This window comes from Mytilus californianus, unplaced genomic scaffold (genome assembly GCF_021869535.1).
Source record: "Mytilus californianus isolate M0D057914Y unplaced genomic scaffold, xbMytCali1.0.p SCAF_10, whole genome shotgun sequence".
Classification (NCBI taxonomy): domain Eukaryota; kingdom Metazoa; phylum Mollusca; class Bivalvia; order Mytilida; family Mytilidae; genus Mytilus; species Mytilus californianus.
In genome coordinates this window covers 53,664,269-53,686,021 of record NW_026262582.1, presented here as the reverse complement: position 1 = coordinate 53,686,021, position 21,753 = coordinate 53,664,269, and the positions used below count along the sequence as shown (strand labels likewise).

The window sequence follows — 21,753 nt, the reverse complement described above, 5'->3', positions numbered from 1 at the left end:
AGCTTTCACTCTATTTTTGGCAACATTTTGGAGCAATATTTTTATATCTTCATTAACAACTAAAATTTAGAAAAAAAAATCTCTTTTCTTAATTCTTTATTTTTATGATGGATAAAATTTGATCAATTTGGAAAAGGGATTTGATGGTTTTAGAAAACAAGGTGGGAAGGTGCATGTAATTTAAGCATGAATGTTTCTGTCCTTTTTCAATGCAGTATTGTTCTATGAAAATATTGCTTGAAAAATGTAAGTGAAAGAAAAAGTAACCTTTCATTGGTAAGTTGTAGCATGGTGTGCCAGTTTAAGTTAGGTTATACAAAAAAAAAATTAGTCATTAAAATCAGAAATGTTTATCATTCAGCAAAAGTATGCTTTGCCAGTTTGTCCTGAGAAAGGGTTAATGTTATATCAATCTGCTGAATGCATAGTTGGAAGGAATGTTGAAGCTTAATTAAATTGTTTGCAGTTAAACATTATTGCCATAATGTATATGTTTTACAAAGAATCCAGTAGAATAGATGAATCATTTCTGACTATAGAAATAAGTATGATAAAATTTTACATAATTTCAGTGCTTTGAAATGTTAAAAGGATTTATGATGTTGCATAAGAAAGATTACCTATTTAGAAAGTAGAGTCACCTACATATAGCTAGTAAATGAGTGTATTGATGGAAATTTTGACCCATATATTCTAATTTAGCTTAAAAATTTTGGAAGCTTTGTTTAAAATGAAAAGAATTATTAATTTTTTTTTTTCTAATTTCAGGAGAAGATGTTGAGGCTGAGTTTAGACTCAGTGAAACAGTTTCAGATAGACAGGATGTACAAGCTGAATTCAGACTGGGTGAAACCTTGTCAGAAAAGGAGAGACTGACTGCAGGTAGGATTTGTGACACCTCAGATAGTTTTTTTTTATAGTTCGTTCTATATTTTGTAAGGTATAAAAAGTTGTTAGCTGCATGTTTATCCATATGTGTTTTTGCTTAAAACAAATAACAAAACTTTATGAAATTTAACTTGCTTTTATTTTTATGTTCAGTGTAAACATGAGAAAAGGACTTGTGGATGTTAAAAAGTAACCTTGAATCAACAATACACAAAAATATTATGTTCATTTGAATTAAATATTTGGATTTTTTCCAGAAGAAGAGAAAGAGATAATTTCAGATGAAGAAAAGAGACGATCATTGTCTGTTTCCTCTGAAGAAATAGAAGAAGAAATCACTCATATTGAAGAAAAACCAGAATCTCCAGTGACTATCAGTAAGTGTTAAATATTTCTTATCTGGATTTAAACAGGTTCCTGTGTGAGTTACCACCAAATCTTTTTCTGAATATTATACTCTGATTTTGTCATTAAATCAGTAGAGAAACAGATTCTACCACTGTGTCTCAAGACTCACATTTTAAATTTTGAAAACTTGACTGTCTCTGGTGTGTAAATATCATTATCAAAGGGGTATTACATTACTAGACATTCTTGTAAAAGCTTTTGATACCACAGATTTTTACACTCATTGATTGACAAGATAAAGACAAAGCTGTATACAAAATTACATAGGTCCTAAAAGACAAAAGTAGGAAACACTTAAAATTATAAAATTGTGTTTTCTGAGCAGTCTTCAAGTTGGTGAATATTCAATAGTTAATGCCTGTAAAAAAAATTCATAAGAAGTATAGTGTTGGAGTAAAGAAATAAAAACAATACCAGATGCATGATAAGTTAAACTGTATTCTGCTTTTAGCTGTTGAAGAAAAAGAGATAACTAAAGCCCCTGAAATAATCCAGTATTTGCAAGACATTTCTGCACAAGATGGAGGCCAAGCACAGTTGGTTTGTAAAGTCACAGGCATTCCACGTCCATCAGTCACATGGTACAAGGGAGAGGAGATGATTTTCCCATCTGAGGAATTCAAAGTAGCCTATGAAGAAGACGAATGTACGCTAATCATTGCTGATGTTTACCCTGAAGATGCAGGACAGTACAAAGTTGTGGCTAAAAACGATGTCGGAACGGCTATGACAACTTGTGATTTATCTGTCTTAGGTAAACAACTCACCATCTTCACCAACATTTTGTAATTTAAATTTATATGACAAAAGCATACAGTTTAACTTTGATATAAAAAAACAACAACCAATTGTGATTATTTTAAGCATTGGTATCCAAAATATTCCATATCTTTTACCACTTAGTATTCCTTAAAACCCATAACAACATATGCAAAAACATTCCATAAAACATTGTATGGTTGAGGATTCCTGGAGTTATCGTTCCACGCTGTACCTAGCATGAACAACTGAATAATTGAATGCTATAAAAACTACAATAAATGATAACAAGAATATATGTTCCTTGATATTTTTAATCAAATATATTTATTTGTAGCTCCAGAAGAGACAGTAGAAGAACCTGAATGGCTGGCTCCATCTTTTATACAGAAACCTAAATTCCAGACTGTTGATGTTGGACAAACTGTTATGTTTGAAGCCAAAATTGTAGCCAATCCAGGACCACAGGTACATTATACATAGTTTGTTTAGTTGAGGTAGAAATATGATATACTATGTAATTTCCTTTTAATTGTTATGATTTCTTTTACAATTTATGAAGTAAATATTGTCTATTTAATAAATTGATTTATTTTTATCAGATCCACTGGACCAGGAATGATATTCTATTGTCCAGTGACAAGAAAATACAGATAGAGACAAAACAAGATGACCACTTGTACCACACCACTATCCAGCTGAATGATGTTTTGGCTGAAGATGCAGGAACTTATAAAGTGACTGCTCAAAATGACTATGGAGAGGCCAATGTCTCTGTATCACTGCTAGTCAAAAGTAAGTCAAATATTATTGGTCTTAGGACTATCAAGATCTATACATGTGTTTGTATATGTTTAAGTACAAAGTGTTTACTAGTCATATCTACAGTTTGTTACTTAGTATATTTTGGTTTAAATGTCCTATTCCAAAACTGTCTGTAATGACTAATGTCTTTTAATATTATTATACCCCCATTTTAAAAAAGTGGGGGTATACTGTTTTACCTCTGTCTGTTTGTCCGTCAATCCGTCCATCCGTCCCATGAATATTTTTCGTTGCATCATTCTCAGGAACTACATCATAAGGATTTCTGAAATTTGGTTTCAGGGTTTATATAAGTCAGCTATACTGTGTGATGCGTTTTCAGATTCATCACTCAACAACTTACTGTTTACCGAACTCTTACATATTTTTACACTATTAAAATTATCCAGTTGCCGTGGGGGTATCATCAGTGAGCAGTAACTCGCAGTTTCACTTGTTTTTCTCTATTTTGATTTTAGTTTTAAAAATTGGAATAGAGGCAAAAAAACTTCTTATCTGAAATGTGACATAATAGCTAAATATGTTTGAAATACTTTTAAGTGCTATGACCATTCTTATTAGAGTTATTGCCCTTTAATGACAATTTTTACCATTTTTTTTGCGTTTTGCCTTATATAATAAAAATTATAATAGATAAATAGACACTTTAAATCGCAAAAATGATCAGCAAGGCAAGATCTACTAACAAGTCAAATTTTGCCGATATAGTTAGTAGACTGTCACTCTTCATAGGAGTGAATGCCTTTAAATGAGGGTTTTTTTACCATCTTTTGTGTTTTGAGCAAAAACTACAGAAGATAGAGAGAAACTAAACAGGTTAAATGATCAGCAATACATGATCAACAAAACATAGATTTTGGTCATGAATTCTATTCTTGTCTACAATGTTGGAGAATGTCCTTTGTTGAATATGCCCATAGACCAAGGTGAGCGACACAGGCTCTTTAAAGCCTCTAGTTTTTAAACAGTATAACTAACCACTAATAAATTCTTATATAAACAAAGTGGCATTAATCCTCAAGTATGTATACTTCAGGCTTTAAGAAAATGAAAAGATCTAAATTGAAAACGGAAACATGTCAATGAACTCTTGGTAAATAAGCTGTAACAATTTTTCCCTTCTCAATTAGCAATAATATTGTAATCTAAGAAGATGAAAGCAATCTTATTGTGAAACAATTCAAAATATGTTTATCTATTACAGAACCCTCTGGACCAGAGCAAACAGACTTCAGAGAAAAACTACAGACTCAAGTGTAAGTTTGTACCTAGTCACTGATCTCATTCAGTAACTTTTATTCACTGGAAAAAGTTACATTGCATACTTCAAACCCTTAAATTGTATATGTTCATGTTAATAGAATTGTTCTATGTTCTTATAATACATGCTGTATTTATTCTGATATAAGTCGCTGTGGCAAGCATTATCTGAAAAGGGACTTGAGGTTATATAATGAACAGCAAGATGTACAACATCCAGAAAAAAGTTCTTGAAGTTTATAAGTTTACCCTTTACTGGACATTAATTGAGAGTAAATTACTTTTTGAATTCCATTTTAAAATATTTCACATATGATTAAGTTAAAAATAAGAGAAGAAAATTGCTAACTTATAAAAACAATCATAGAGTAAAAGTGTTTGGTTTGAAGGCCAAAAACAATTTTATGCTGTAAAGAATTAAAGGGAGGAGGCATCTGTAAAGGCATTAATTAATATCAGAATGAATACAGTTACAGTTGATTCTTGCTATACAAAGTGAGCAGTCATAATTTCTTTCAACTATCAGAAATTTGACTTTTACAGACTAGATAATATGTCTCAAATTTTTATTTATAGAAGTTTTTAATTATCTGTATTAGAAATAATGAGAGTCAAATGTATCATATAAATGAACAGTGAAACAATGAACATGAACATATTTAGGACTGCTCTGTCAGACTAATACATATCTAAAGGCAGTGAATTTAGATAACTTTTCTTATTTTGCATTGTTTCTTGTTACATTTTATAGAAAATAAGTGCTCTTTTTTGAATTTTTTTAGGGCTGATAAAACTTGTAGCATGAGCTTAATTATTAGTATATTGGAATGAGGTTATTATTAAGTCTTTTATTTTACACAAAAGCATGATGTCAAATTATTTTTTGAATTAGACTATTAAAAAAAAAAAATTTTAAGTGTTAAAAAGAGGCATGAAAATGAATTAAAATATTAACATAAGCATGAATTGTTGCAAGTAAAGATGTGAGGTTTATGCTGTCGGATCATTAGAGTCAGTTGTTGCATGATTAAATGTTGTGTGTCTGCAGGAAAACCAAAGTTGGCGTCAAAATCAAAGCAGAGCAGGTTGACTTCCGTAGCTTGTTACAAAAGTCTACAGTCAAATCTAAGTAAGTTTTTAAGTTTCCTCTGTTGAAATTGAATCATTACCTGCCAAAGAACATTGCATGGAAGACAGTTTGCATGATAGAATGAAATTTTAAATGATCAAAGACCAGTTTGTTACTATCCAGATGTAAAAACAGACAGCCATAATCTAGAAACTGATTGTTTTATTCCAGAAAATGAAGGACTAAACCATTTCCTCTGTGAAAAACCTAAAGGACAGGCAACCTTCCTTCCATAAATCCTGTTTGCCATAGCCTGCTTTTCATGTATATTGAAAAGGCAGTAAAAAATTAACGAATATTTTGTTACATTGAAATATGGATAATTTCTTGACTCCTTCAAATTTTCTCTATATAGGCATTAATCTCAAAATTATAAATTGTTGTACTGGTGAAAGTTCTAACTTATCTTTAAAAAACAGTTAACCAGTGACCTTTCCATTATTGCATTATTCTGTGTCAAGATTAGAATGCATCATTTAAGGAATCTGTGAATATTAAGTTTACTTTATATATTTGTACCTCAGGAAATTTGCTGAAGATGTTACAGGGGAAGAAGTAACGGAAGAACAAACGGCAGAACAGAAAGATTTCAGAGACATTCTCAAGAAGGTAATACTAGGAGTATAATGCTGTAAATTCAGAAATTATTGCGAGGTTTTTATTAATTCAAATAATGTGATTGGTTGAGTATTGCAATAACAAGAACTCACATTCTGATATCTGATACATATATCTGTTCAGCAGCTTTTCCTGAAATCCCAATAATTGATCTCTCATTTTTGTTCTTTCTTCAAAAATCAAAACAATTTCTGAATTTAATCATCAGATTTCAGATATTCACTCTCTGCTTCATCATTTACAAACACAGATTTTGCAGATTTCAACCTTAATGTAACTTCCCCATGAAAACAAAATTTAAGCTATTTCCAAGAAATATTGAAAAAATCTTAATAAGATTTACAAATTCTATTTAAAATTCTATATAGAAATAAAAAAGCACTATAACAGCAGAATTAATGAAAATGGAGTGGTAAAGACAGAAGGCATTTAAACTAAGTTTTCTGCACTGATACAAAAAGGCTGAGTATAAAAAATTTACAAGTTATTTCACTGATATTCTTTTATTCTGATAAAACAGGTTGAGAAACCAGAAGCACCTGAATTTGTTAAGACTATCAAAAACCAGGAAATTCCTGAAGGTGATGAGGTCAAATTTGTCACCAAAGTTAAAGGTAAACCTGAACCAATAGTAACCTGGTTCCATGACGACCAGACCATTGTATCTGATGACATCTACAAGGTCATCCCTGGTGAAGAAGGTGAAAGTACTCTTCTACTCCCTGAAGCCTTCCCAGAGGATTCTGGGAAATACTCAGTCCAAGCTGAAAATGAGGCAGGAAAAGCTGAATGTTCAGCTGTTCTCAAGGTCATCACTGGTAGGTTAAAAGTACAATAAGCATATTGTAATGTTGGTGTTTCTTTTGATAGATTTGTGTTATAAAGCAGCAAAGAAAATAGTATGTAAATGTCACCTTTTTGGAAATAGAAAATATAAAATTTTCAGTTTTCAATTCATTGAGTTATTTGTCATTTTTTAAACAATTGCTTTTATCATTTTAAAAGACTTTTCTTCAAAATTACAACTGAATTGATATTTTATCCTTAGTGAAAGTTAAGTAATAATTTTGCTTTGTTTTTCCTGAAGAAGATGAATTGGATGCAGGAGAGGTAGATGAAGCACCAAAACCAGAAGTCATCAAGAAAGTGGAAGTTGTACAACAAGAAGCTGAACAACTAGACTTTAGGGATGTTCTCAAATCTCAAGTGTAAGTAGGGACAGTGTCAAATAAAGAATGCTTGAATGTTTTCAAAAATGTTTTTCTCATTATTTGTCATTAAGAAAGAAATCTGGAAATCTTTGGCTTTATTTGCATGGTGTTTGAACTTATTTTTGAATGAATGAAAATGTATGTTACAATTTTTGAAAAAAATCATTAATTATTTGTTAATTATAATTAATCATTGCATGGTATTCCTTTAAAATAAAATAAACTGCAGATACAATTTAGGCATGTTCCATGTTTTGTTTTTTATTTGTAGTAAGTGTTGATATTTTACACCAAGTAGAAAAATTACAATTGAAGACATCATAGTTCAGAACAAAATGTTCATTGCAAGTTTTCCTGCATAACTCTTTTGTCATTTCTATCTTTATTTGTTTGTCTTGCTCTTGCATGTTTAGAAAAACAAAAGTTGGTGTGCAATATACATATGAGCAGTTGGATTTCCGTACAGTACTTAAATCTACAACTGTGAAGTCAAGGTAATAATTGTTACTAACACAAAGTCATAGTGTAGCATGGTGCATGTTGATTTATTGAGAAATATTGATAATAATATGGAAACCTGATCTTAGACAATCTACACAGTTTTGTAATTTTTAGTTGAAAAGATCACCTAAATCACGCTATTCCAATGACCTAATTTATTAAAGTTTAAATGTTTCAAAACATATTGTCAAACCAAATATCTAATATGAATGAAATGAGAACTAAAATTTAATTTTTGTTTGCACCCTTGGAATTGTCTTTTTTTTAACCAGATTTTCATATTTTTAATGCATTCTACATGTACCGTAATATTATCTTACTGAAGTTATGTGAATTAAAAACCTCGTTGAATAACTGTTGTCAAAGTTAATTTAGAACATAACTATATGCCAATGAGACACTGACTTATCAACATGATTTAAGCAAAATAGGCACATTGCATTGTTAGTTATTTACTCTGAAATTTATTGCTAATGTTTTCAAACACTTCATGACTACAGAAACATAAAAACAAAGTTGTGTTGAACTATTGCCTCGGAATCACTGAATAATATATTTAATAAACTATCATTATGTTAATCATCTCAATCCAGAGAATGAACATTTGTTTAATTTGTATGTTTTTAGGAAATTTGATGAAGATGTTACAGGTGTTGAAACAACAGTAACAATACAGGAAGCTGAACAAGTTGACTACAGAGATGTTCTTCAAAAGGTAAGCCATGTGATAAATGACCATTTATAATTAAGAGATAACTGTATTGTATTTGAAACTTTGCTAACGTCCATCGGTAGTTTAACTGTTGCATATTTATTTGTGACAGTAAAACTACTGATGGACGTCCGCAAAGCTTCAAATACAATACAGTTATCTCTATTCTAATGCAAAATAAACAAATCATTTAATTTTCATCATTATTTCTGTGTAAATTTTCATCAAACAAAACTTTCGCGTAAGTAGGTGACGTCATAGGTATGTTTCCATTGTCAAACATAAACACAAGGTGTTCTGACTTCTTCTCTACTTCAGAATGTAATAAAATTGTATAAAAAGGAGATTTCTGGTGCAAAATGTGAGTTTTTTGCTTAGTGGAGAAGTTACATGTCGCTACATTCCAGAATTCAAAATGTCAGCTTCCCTTAGTTACAGACAGGAAGATGGAGAATGATATGCTGATTGTGATCCAATCAGAACCATTGATACAAAATAATTGCATTTAGAATTAAGAAACATGTCTCATTTCTTAATTCAAAATCAAAGACTGAAGTTGAAACAACTTCGCAGTTTGTGATCAGAGTTGGCTCAATGATTCTAAGTGCTGTACTAAAATGTTTTTTCTAATTTGAAAATTTTTGGTGATTTTACCATATTTTGCCTTCCGGATATTTTTTGTTTATTTTTGTCATTGGGATTGCTGTTCTATTGATGTTTACCCCAAATCTCCCCTTTTCATCTTAAAAGATTATGTGTTTAAAGCATTTTAAGATAACTTAACAAGAGGATGCTACATGGCTTAACGTCATTTAAGCTTTAACAGCTGAAAGAATTTCCTTTCAATATATTATCACAGATTCAATAACAGTTTTGTCCTTTCAAATAAATTATTTTCCTTTTATACATCAGAAACAACCAGATGATCTTGTTGCACCAGAGTTTGTAGTCAGTATTGGTGACATGAAGATTCAGGAAGGTGAATCTACTAAATTTACAGTCAAGGCCAAAGGTCAACCAGCTCCAGAGATCCAATGGTTTGTCAACAATGTACCAATCAAAACAGATGATATCTATCAGGTGATTCCTGGTGAAGAAGGGGAGAGTACTCTGGTACTTTCTGAAGCTTTCCCAGAAGACAGTGGTGTATACACAGTGAAGGCCATTAATGAAGCTGGCCAAACAGAAGCTACAGCATTACTTACAGTTAATGGTAAGTCACTCATTTTTCCTACCACAAACAAACAGTTTGTCTCTTGAAATTTGATAAGACTTCAGTGGTTGATTACATCCTCAAACTTTCACTCAGATGAATCCATGCACAGAAAATATTTTAGTCAGTCTTCTTTGGATGTGTGTGTTTAATTATGTTTGAACAAAACCTTAAGCCTCTTATTCTAGGCAAATACCAAACAAAGCAGAAGACAGCATTTGCATTGCTGTTCTTTACCCAGAAATACTTTAAGTATGTTGCTTACAGTTCATTTCTTTTGAACATTAAACAGGACATTAACCCTCTATGGGAAAGAGGTTGATAAGGAAAATCTGATCAATATTCAATGTTTTCTGAAGCTCAGTTTAAGAAATGTAAACCAAATTAATACTAAAGATTTTGTTGTAGAACTTATTGAGGCTGAGTCACCCCAACCTGAGGAAGAAGAAGAAAAAGAGGAAGTTACCTCATTTGAAATCAAACCAAAAGAGGAAACTGAGGCTGAGATCACAGTCCAAATATCTGAGGAGAAAGAACAACCAAAAGATATTGAGGTAAGAGAGATTACAATAGAGAGAGGAATGAGGGGGAATTTATATTTTAATAAATCTTTAAAATCTATATATAAATGCTTTATTACAATGAAATAGTTTTTTTTTATTTCAAGAAATATAAGCACTTAGCAGGCTAAAATGAACACCATATTTGCACCTTTTCTGAAATTATTTGGCTTTTTGTGAGGAGAAGTGTATGTTTTTTATGTTATATCTCTTTTTCCCAAAATGGATGAAAGACATCTGCAGTTATTGATTCTGATTGGTCACTGCTAACATTTTTTCGTTTAAATAAACTTTGCAAAGTTATTTCAAACTTTTTGGAAAGATAATTTTGAGACTACAAAAATTCTAATAATTTGACATACTTGGCAGCACAAAGTTTCTCATAGCATCCTATTGGAAATCACATTTTCATTTTATTCTGTGAAACTACTTGGTCAATTCGAACTAAACTTTATTTGCCAGTTTCATATGTCTTCTCTTCTAAAACAATAATGCAAAATATTTTCAAAATTAAAGGGAAATATAATTGGACAACCATTTATAGTCTTAATATAGCACATAGTAGGCCATAATTCATTAGGGAAGTGGGCAATATAGGCTCAAGGAGCCTCATGTTATTTCAAGGATTATTGTTTTGATATTTTTGATTTATTATTGTTGTCTTCAGGACACTACATTATTTTTGTTTTTATATTTTCTATTTTATGGCAAAGCTTTGCTGTTGTTGAGCTAACATTTGTTATTTGTTAAAATGTTGATCAAGAACACATCTTCTTGGATACAAATTCGCCGTTTCAGAATCTAAAGAACTTTGGGTATTTTTATTGTTCATACCCAAAAACAAAAATGATATCACGTCATTTGGTATATTTCCATTGTTGAGGACGTTGATGGCAAATAAAACGTTTTGGTGTACACTTTTGAAAATATTACCCAGAATGCATTATATTCTGAAAAGTTGAATTGGGAATGTTGTTCTCTCTTGATATGATGAATTACACAAATAAAGCATCACAAGGATTAACAAATCTCTTTATATTTATATATATTTTTTTATTTTGTGTCCAAAAATCATTTGTAATTAAAAGGAAAGTAATACTGATTTCCCTCAAGAAAGAATGAATTTCTAAAACTGGTTAGTTGTTTACAGATATTGATGCTAAGTTTGTGGATAAGATTTTTAATATATATGTAGGACTCAAATCTATGGCGGGTTCCAAATCTATGGCAGATTCCTAATCTATGGCAAATATGACGTTACAAACGCCAAACAAATCAAATCTATGGCAGATTTAGGAATTACGTAATTTTCCGGGAAAAAGAGTAACACAAAACTTCACAATAAAATAACGCCATGTAAGTCATCGCCGACAGTAAAGTTGTTGGCTCTCCAAACTTTCCTGAAGTCCTGTGTTTAAAATACGCAGGAAAACACTTTCCGCTTTCCCTGTAGAACAATTTGCCGATGGTTTAAATGAAGATGTGATCTTTTATCACCAATTATTGTACCGTCCGAATCCCGCGATCAAGAAAGGCTGTTTTAGTAATGGATATTTTGGGAATGGAGATATAGTAAATATTTTAGCGTCTACGGCTGGCAAAGTATTTAAAGTGAGAAAATGAAATTACAGGATACCACCTTGACTTAAATCGTCACCAGTTAAAAAAGATTGATTAACGCTGAAATAAATATTATGTGAAAAGTCAAACTGTTTAAATTGTTTTTTTTTTTTTAAAACTGCTTTCTTGTTTGTAAAGAGACTTCCATTTTTCTAGTTGTTTTAATTAATGGATTAAACAGGTACTATGCACAGATTAGGAAATGCTTATTTTTCCGAGGAAGATAATTTTAATCCCGATTTCTGTATTATGGTATATCACTTCTACACTTTTTTTATGGTTGACATCACGATTTGATTGACCATTATGGAATTTTTATTTCACAAATGTTTATAGACATGCTCCCGTTGTCGTACATTTCAACTTATTTAAGACAAGTCAGTGATTGTATATGTACTGCCTTGCTCTACATTTGCACAAAATCTGCCATAGATTTGGAAACAACAAAAATCCGCCATAGATTTGGAAATTACAAAACTTGCCATAGATTAGGATTTTAAAAAATCTGCCATAGATTGGGGATGGCATGACGTCATATTTACCATAGATTAGGAATCTGCCATAGATCTGGAACCCACCATAGATTTGAGTCCTACATATATACTATGCACTTCTCTCATTTTTCTAATCCTTCAAATTTGATTTGAATCAAAGGAGTTTAATGAAAATGGATAACAGATTTTCATATTCATGAACAATTTTAAAGTTTTTTTTTATATTTTAGTACAGTAAAATGAGAGTTAAACTGTGTAGAACATCTGTTCTGTTCTTGTTTCAGGGGTTCAAATTAGCTTTAAAGATTTAAAGGTCCAGGACCATTTGCATTTACAAGTTAATGATTCTTGTTAAAAAAAAGTTATTGTATGTAACATCAATGTAAAGGATGGGAGGTCCTGCACCTTTACTTTTTATTGAAAAATCAAAGGTTCCTTCATAGAAAGGACAGGTCTTGGACTTCAGACCTACACTAATTTGAACCCCATTTTGACTTTAGCTATGTTTACAAGTGACAACTGTTGAACTGTAGGGAAAGGTATTCATTATAATTCCTTCAAAATATTCTTGAATGTTTGTGTTTGAAATGACAACAATCATTATTTTTAAACTAGAAATGTCTTTAGATTTAACATTGAACCAAATTCATCACTGACTTGCTCTGTAATGGAGAAAGGAAGATAAATGTTTTATCACATGATTTGTTTCTTACTTTGCCACACAGGATACAGATTGTCACTGATTATCTAATCTAAATAATATTATGAAAGTACTGTTATCTGTAATGTATCAATTTTCTATTATTTAAAGGTGAACAAAAGGTCACTTTGTATATAGTGGCATTTTTGAGACCACTAGTCTAAATTATACAACAGGAAACAATTATTGTTTTAAGAATATTGATATATACAAATAATAGTCCTTCTCAATAATAACAGTCTATGGCACCACCATCATCACGACGAATATGGATCAGATGCTCAGTAATCTACTCAAATAGATTAGTAAAATCAGTTATAGATAAGTTTCAAAATTTACTCATGGTTGAAAACTGAAAACTTTCCTGTTACATTTTGAAGGTTTTAAAAGAGGTCTAAGAATCTTCTGATTAATTTCTTTAACCGTAATATTGTTATTAAAGGAAATTGATTAGAGGCGTACAAATTTGCTGGAAGTTTATGTGAAAAACTTATTTCTTTCATCAGTGATTATTTTCTTGACAATTATTATCATATTCTAATGATCATTGATGATTGTGATGTCATATGAGTTCTCAAATACAAGTTATTTCATTATAAAACTTTATCTTTTATATGCATTTGAATAGGAGGAGGGGGAGGGGGAGGGTTAAGAGTAAGAAATGAAAATCAATAACCTGAATTGGCAAGTTATAAATGGGACATAATAATAAAAGAAAATGTTATAAAAGAGCAAATTAGGAATATCAATACTGACTCAAATTCATAACCTGTCTGCAGTTTACAATTAATGTTTTACAGTGAAATTAGACTAGTTAAAAGATCAAAGTAGAATCAAACAAGTCAGTTATTTTAGGGAAACAGAAAAAAATGTCTGATATTGTCTCTATACCGTCAAAGTTTAAAACAAGTGAATTGGCATGTATGTTGTTGTTTTGTTGTGAGCATGCTCGCTTGTTAACCCTGTCTTTTTTTGTTCTGCTTCCTGCACAGCTTGACTCACCTGTTGACCGCACGCCTACACATAGTTACACATGGACCCTTATGTCCTCACCTTATCCTGATCAGCTTTCCCAAACTCTTTTAAAGGAGGAGGTTATAATACAACCTGAGACAGAGGAGGAAGAATCATCGGAGAGGTCAATCCCAGAGGATGTCAGCTATGAAGCCTCCTTTGAAGAAGATTATACTGTTTCAGCCGACATGTCTATAGAAGAACCTATGACTACTCAGCCAAAAGATATTGAGACTGAGAGGAAGTTTGCTGAGGAACATATACCAGAACAACAAGAAGGTTACGTCATGGTATCGGAGGAAAATATTCCTGAAAAACCAACGGAAGAGGAATTCACTATCATAACAAAAGAAGAAATTCCTTCTCTAGACCTTCCCAAGACTGCCTCTGATGATGATAAAGATGTCAAACCCTACTCAGGTGGATCTACAAGTTCATTTGAAGAGGAGAAACCTATACTGACTGATAGACAAATTAAACCGAAAACTGATGAAGATGTATCTATTTCAAGTGATGAAGTTTCAGAAGAAGATATCGAGGAGGATATAACTGTTTCTTCTGCAACATCTGAGGAAGAAATAGAAGAAAAGGGATATGAAGTATTAATGCCTGATATCGTTCCCAAGGAAAAGGACCAGAAAAAAGAAGATATTTCTTCAAAGGCATTTAAACCTAAAGCTCCTGAAAGGGTTATCCTTGACGATATCCCAATCCCAGAAGATACTAAAAAACCAAGTAGAGAATTTGAGTTTGTTCTTGGTGAAGAAGAAAAGGGCAAACAAATTCATGGGGAAGTTGAGGAAGAGATCATCTTACCTGAAGAAGAACAGCCTGAGTTCCTAACAAAAGACATCACTGAACAAATTGACATTCCAGAAAAACCAACTCCTTCTGATGTAAAATTCATAGGTAAGACAGAGGAGGGGGAGATAACTGCTCCTGTGAAACCTCTTTATGAAGAACAACCTGTGGATATTACTGGAGGACAAATATCTCAAGCATGGAAACCAGATGTTATAGAACAACCTACTTTACTATCCGATGAGAAATACAGAGGAAGAATTCAGGAAAAAGAAATTACTGCCCCTGAAAGGGTTGTTAGGGAAGAAGAATATCCTGTTGATATTGAAGACGAAGATATATCTGAGGAAAGGAAACAAGATATTACTGAAGAACATGAAGATTATGAGGCAGATGAAATGATTATTTATGAAGATCAAGAACAACCTGAAAACATTGGATTTATAACACACACTATTGATTATCTTGAGACTGTTCCTGAGGAAGACTCTTACAATTCCTCCCAGGATGCTAGCTTCTCTGTAGACGATCAACCTGAGGGACCAACAGGTGAAGATATTGCTGTGGAGAAAGTGATCATGAGAGCTGTGATCCAAGACAAAGATATTGAGGAATCAATTGATATATCACAGGTACAATAATACAGAAAAAGGTTAAAGGTCAGGGTTCAATAAGGTTCATTGAGGAGCATGGATGTTATAAAGATTTAAGGTCAGGGTAGAAATGGCCAAGCAAGTAGCATGAATGTTGTACAAATTATAAAGTTAGTGATTTTGAAGAGTAGGAATTCGGTGTTGTAGATAAAGCATGTGAAAAAGCGTCCTAGAGCTTAAATGTACATATCTATGCTAAATAGACCTCCAATGAAATTAACAAAATTTTTATCTTGTATGAAATATTGCTCATTTCAGGTCAGATCCATATATATAATTAGATCCTTTAGGAAAGATAGAAATTGCCAGTTTGTTTTTGTTCGTTAGTAATTCATATGGTCATAGAACAAGATTCTTTATGTAACAAACAACAAATATAGTCATTCAATCATTTAAATAAATAAAGAAACAATATCTTAAAAGAAAAATATAGTAAAATAATATTTTTGAAAAGACATATACAGTGAAAACTGTCTAAACCAAATGCTTTCAGGGTAAACTATTTTCGTTCGGATTAGATAGATGTGTTGTTTATACTGGTAATTTTTTTTATTGAATATGGTACATAAGTGAAAAGCTCATTTTAGAAAGGATTCCTGTCTATGACAAGTTTGGTTTAAATAAGTTTCATTGTATAATACTTCCTGCTACCAAACATATTTATTGTAAGTACTAATCAAGAGAAATATTGTAGAATTGTCATATGACTATATTCATCATGACTATATATCTATATAACATTCATGCTCATAAATATACTCTCATCTAAATCTATATATTGGCTTGGGCAACACTGATGGAGGTGAAGCACAGAATATTTACTGCTCACGATAGATACCAGAAGGTGCATCAAGAGGCCTTACATGAACTTGCACAATGGTGATAGGTTGCGACACTTGAGTAATGCATGATTGGAATTGATAATTTGACTCCCTTACATTCCACTTTTACCAATATTTAACCGATTCCGTAGGATTTAGATTTTATCCTGACTATACATTCCATCCTCTCATCATAATGTATTGATGGTAGATTTATCCAAATTTTCCCTTACTGCATTCAGATGTTATTAGCATTTTGTAAATCCACACTCAATGCACTGTTAAAACTGATTCAGAAGCAAAAGATTCAAAGTTTTAAAACAAATAATTTTAAAAATACATTAGGTGCTTTTGTATATTGAGATGATATTTCTACTATTTAAAAAAATATGTTTATTTTTATTTCAAAGGTGACAGAGACATTTACAGCTGATGTTTCTGAGAAGGTTACAATCCCACAATTCCTCAGGGATTTATCAGACCAGGAAGTGACAGAAGGTGACACAGTGACCTTCATTGTACAATTGGCAGGATCTCCCTTCCCAGAAATCTCATGGTAAGGGCTTGTATCAGAATTGTATTTTATTAGATTTTTTAAACATACATAGAGTTAATTAACTATTTGAAGAAGATTTGGATGAATATTTTTACTTGCTTAAAATATGTTTCATTTAGAACTATTTATTGTAAAATTTGTACTATTTGCTTCCAAAATAATTAATTGTTCTGTTCTCATTGTCCAGGTACAAAGATGGTAAACTAATTGAATCAGGTGATCATTACAAAGTTGAGGTCAGAGGTAACTTTGCTTCTCTAATTTTGAAAGATGTTATGCCTGATGATGATGCAGAATATACTGTCAAGGCAACCAATGAAGCTGGTACAACTTCCAGTGTAGGACAGCTCTTTGTTAATCCAATTGGTAAGATACTATGAATTAGAGATTAATTGGAAACATAAAATACAATGTTTTGAGAATTTTGATACTGAAAATATGAGTAAAACCAAATAATTCATATGATAAAATCAGGACAAGCTTTGATGACGGACATAACAAGACAAAATTTGATGACGGACAAAACAGGACAAAAGAATCTTGATTTTGGAATCTGATGTTTTGTTGAGAAGTTTATATGCATGTGTAAAGGTAAACTTTGTGTGATAATGGATATCTTGACAGCAGGTGTAGTGTTAACAAAAATCTGTCTGTTTGTCCTAACAAAAGTGGTTCTACTGTTAACATTTAATAATTCTTTGCGTATTTAGAAACATGGGAACTTCAAGGAAAGGTAAAACTTATTTTCACTGAACACACTGGTATTCACCTTAAGTTTCAGTCTGGTATGCACACAGTGATTGTTGACAGGGATTTTATTTTAAACATACGGGAAATTTTGTTGGTTTTTCGGTCACCTGTTAATAGTGCCAACTTTGAGGTTTTCTCATCACTAATGGTATCCCTAGTCTAGCTATCATCCATCAGTGGTAAACTTGTCATCCCCTCTGGATCTACTTTGGTCGATTTAAGCAAAACTTAAGCCAGAAGCATTTTATAAATGTCTTAATTTCAAAGATTTATTACCCATTTATATTATATCGAACCATTGCTTCTGTAAGTTATATGTATATGTAAGGATTATGGAGATAAAGCAACAATGTTTATCATTTTCTTAGACCAGAAATTGCAGATACTTGCAAGTCTTTTAATGATTCCCTTTCAAATTGTGCCTGATGAATCAAATTGTGCAATCTTTTTGGCCACCATCACTATAAATAAAAAATATTGATATGACTTATATAACTTTTTGAAAGAGTATATCTTAAAATTTTCAAATTTTACATCCAATAAAATACATCACAAGCCCCTCTGATTGGTAATTTCTTGTGGTTACTTACTGGAAAGTGCAAAAATCCTCCTCTCTGAAAAAGCTATCTAAAGTTAAACTAATGTTTGCCTGAATCATTACAAGAGATGCAAGTTTAAAAATTATTATGTGTGGCTACCTACCACTGGAAAATGATTTTACAGATTTTGTCAGTAATATATATTTATGGTGAGCAAAACACACGGTTTGGATCTTTTAGTTTGTGAATACACTGTGCATGAGAATTTCAATACACAAAAAAATGCAAGAATTTACAATTTATTTACAGAAGTGTGTTTTCAAGAGGAAAATGATCAAAATTCTGACAGTACTGTAATTTAATTTACATTTTTTACTATTATATAATGAAATTCTGGTCATGGGATAAATACAGTCCAGTATAGCAATATAGAGTACTATATAGGGACGATTTAGTGGTTAAATTGATTATATAATGTACTGTTTGTTTGCTGTCACCATTTTTTTTGTTTTTGTTTTCTTTATTTTTATTTTGTCGAGGTTTGGGTGAAGGTTGTTTATCTGTCTTAACTTAAAGAAAATAGAACCACATTGAAAATTAAGATTCACTTATCTTGTATATTACTTTGATTTGGAAAATATTTAGTAGCATTTTAGAGGATTGTGAGCATAGCTAAATTTTATGTCTATCAGCTTCACAGAATATTGCAATTGTACATATTAAATAATACAGCAATCTGATATATCTAATGAACATGATACTCACTTATATTAATAGGTGAAGCACCAACATTCATCTCCAGAATCGACGACAAGGAGATCGAGGTTGGAGCTCCAATTGTCCTTGAATGCCAAATCAGAGGACATCCAAAACCAAGAGTATCCTGGCTTAAAGACGGAGAAGAAATCATAGGAGACAGATTTATGTGAGTTATTTAGATCAACTAGTTCTGTGTTTTGGTTAGTAGACTCGTGATGTACATCTTGGTCAATGGAGAGAAATATGCTTCTTGATCAAAAATAGATTTATTGGTTACTTTGATGACTACATATGAAATTTTCACATTCTAAAACTCTGTCAAAAAAATTCTTCATAAAGCAATATAAAATGTTTGGGGAATCGTAGTAATTTTTAAAAATTGATTTCTTATAGATCTGATGTCACAGAGGAGACTGCCAAACTAACAATTTTAGACACAATTCCAGAAGATGAGGGCGAATATACCATTAAAGCAATAAATGACAAAGGTGTCGCCACAAGTAGTGCTGAAGTACTCATCCAATTAGAGGCACCAAAATTCACTGATACATTGAAAGATGTTAGTGCACAATATTTAGACACTGCTGTTCTTGAATGTACTGTTCATGGTAAACCAACACCTAAAGTCACATGGTTGGCCAATGATTCAGTTATTGAGGAAAGTGCCAAGTATCATATTAAACAAGAAGGTCATCATGCAGTGTTGGAAATTCATGACGTTTCATTAGAGGACTCGGACATTGTTTACTCTTGCCGTGCAGAAAACGCTGCTGGAGAAATCATATGTTCGGCAAATGTTGAGACACAAGGTATTCTTTTATAACTGTTATATTATGTTATTACATATATCCCAGAATGCTTCAGTGAATCTGCACACTGCCTTGAAATAATTAGCAGTTCCAAAGTCGGTGCAAATGTAAATTATCTGATTAATAGAAGACTTGTTTGCCATCGTTTTTGGGTTTTAAGGAACCTTTTTATGACCGTTTTCAAAACTTTTTCAAAGTCACTTGTTCCATTAGAAAAATTGCCTTACAAATTTTCTGTTCAACATTTGAAGTATTTATCATTTGTATAAAAAGTGACAGTTTAAAGCCTTTGTGACTGGATTGCTTATTTATTAAAGGGCAGTAACTCTTCATGAACAATTAACATAGACAGATATCTACAATTTGTATAACAACTGCATTTCTATAATTTGTTTTTCATGAATCTTTTCCCGCATGTGATTAAAAGTATGCAGATCTTGAGGATTTATCATTGAATGTTTGCAATGAACAGTTTATTTTCATGTGACAATGTTGATGAAAACTGGATTATTTCATTTTTACTCATTTTTTCATTTTGAATCTGCATTTATTGTTATAACTCATAGTCCTATATGTAACATAGATCAAATTAATACACTTAGTTAATAGAATATCAAAATATTTCTACAAATTTTGTATATTTTGTAATTAGTAAAGTTAAGTTTTTGTATTGAAAGTTTGTTATAAATGTTTAAGTATCAAGTGAACAACAGAATTGTTCCATTGCAATTTATCACAATGTACTTTGTTCTAATCAAGTATTTAAGACTCCCTAGTAAAACTTACATATCCAATTATTAGATAAGAAAAAAAAATTAAAGTTATTTTTATTTCATCAAATACAATGTTAACATATGATTGATTTTATACTTCATCATTATTCCAAATTTTTACTTATTTCTATCAATTTTATAATAAACAACTGTGTCATGAAAGAATTTAACACAAAATAATGGATATCCAATTTGTGACAACAAAATTTGTAAACATTAATTTTGTTATTAAACAACCATTTTTTACAACATTTCCGTTTTCTGTTGTTTTGTATAATTTTCTGTTTCAGCATGTGATATAAATGTGTGTGCTCGTAAGAACAAAATGTGCATGCTATTTTTGTTATTGTTGCATGGCAACCAAAAAAAATATTTGAAGATATATGAGTAAAATTATTTTTCTTCATGTCCCTTTATAATACATGTATCATTTTTTTTTTTTAATAAATCACAATTGATATCTATATGATAAGTTATAAAAAAATAAATGAAAATTATGAAGTAGCATCATCTGATAAATGTAAATAACTTTTATATAATATTGTATACAGGATTTAAAGGAGACTGAAATAGAGAAAGGATATAATGACAATATAAATAAAGAGAAATATAGGCTCAATTTAATTTGTTATCAAGGGGAGTTAATCCTTATGATGAAAGGAAATGTTTCAAATTGTCTCCCCTAGGTAGCTTCATATAACTTATGTTCTTCTATGTATAACTTCAAAAGCTGTCTCTGCTTTTCTCTGCAGTATTATTTCTTGTCTTTCTACATATGATATATTTCTTTATTCTTCAAAGAAGATAAGAAGGTGAAATATCAAAAAAAGAACAAGGAAAATTGTATGATTGTTTAATTTTATTCCATTTTCTCTATCAATAAAGATTTTAAAATCACATTCCAAATTTACCATTCCATTGCTTTATTTATTTCATAAATATGCACAGCATAAAGATCAGAACAAAATTCTTTTTAATGTAGTAAATCATTCCATACTCTTAGAGACTAAATTTTATATTAAAAAATATTCTATTAATATGTAAATCGTGTACTAAAGTTTATATTTATTGTGGTTGTAAATATTTGGAGATCGAAAAATAAATGAATTGAAAGTGTAAAAGAAAATGATATGTATAGATATAATATATATATATATGTTGGAACTGATCTTAGTTATGTAAACAAATATTCTAAAAATAAATAAGTTGAAACAACACCATATTTTGTGTTTTATTTAACATTATAAACTAACATAACAAATTAAGTTCAAGATTTTCACAAAAACAATGGTAATTTCTGGGGAATATCTGGCTTTTTAAATTGTGCATAAATTTTTAAAAAGGAAGAAATTGACAGAATATGCTTACTTTTTCTGTAAA

The 21,753-nt window shown here is 30.9% G+C and overlaps 1 protein-coding gene across 1 annotated transcript in view; it reads left to right on the top strand.

Annotated features, from left to right (window-relative positions):
• The window catches only part of LOC127718789 (titin-like), a 319,779-nt gene that overhangs the window by 187,261 nt on the left and 110,765 nt on the right, over window positions 1–21,753 (top strand). The window contains exons 102-120 of the mRNA XM_052224839.1: window positions 769–882; window positions 1,146–1,265; window positions 1,748–2,050; window positions 2,393–2,523; window positions 2,658–2,850; window positions 4,085–4,136; window positions 5,189–5,269; window positions 5,794–5,878; window positions 6,408–6,705; window positions 6,975–7,095; window positions 7,512–7,592; window positions 8,227–8,314; window positions 9,224–9,524; window positions 9,933–10,078; window positions 13,987–15,345; window positions 16,598–16,743; window positions 16,931–17,109; window positions 18,810–18,957; window positions 19,185–19,600. Coding sequence (XP_052080799.1) covers window positions 769–882; window positions 1,146–1,265; window positions 1,748–2,050; window positions 2,393–2,523; window positions 2,658–2,850; window positions 4,085–4,136; window positions 5,189–5,269; window positions 5,794–5,878; window positions 6,408–6,705; window positions 6,975–7,095; window positions 7,512–7,592; window positions 8,227–8,314; window positions 9,224–9,524; window positions 9,933–10,078; window positions 13,987–15,345; window positions 16,598–16,743; window positions 16,931–17,109; window positions 18,810–18,957; window positions 19,185–19,600 — 4,362 coding nt within the window. The remainder of the gene's footprint in view (window positions 1–768; window positions 883–1,145; window positions 1,266–1,747; window positions 2,051–2,392; window positions 2,524–2,657; window positions 2,851–4,084; window positions 4,137–5,188; window positions 5,270–5,793; window positions 5,879–6,407; window positions 6,706–6,974; window positions 7,096–7,511; window positions 7,593–8,226; window positions 8,315–9,223; window positions 9,525–9,932; window positions 10,079–13,986; window positions 15,346–16,597; window positions 16,744–16,930; window positions 17,110–18,809; window positions 18,958–19,184; window positions 19,601–21,753) is intronic.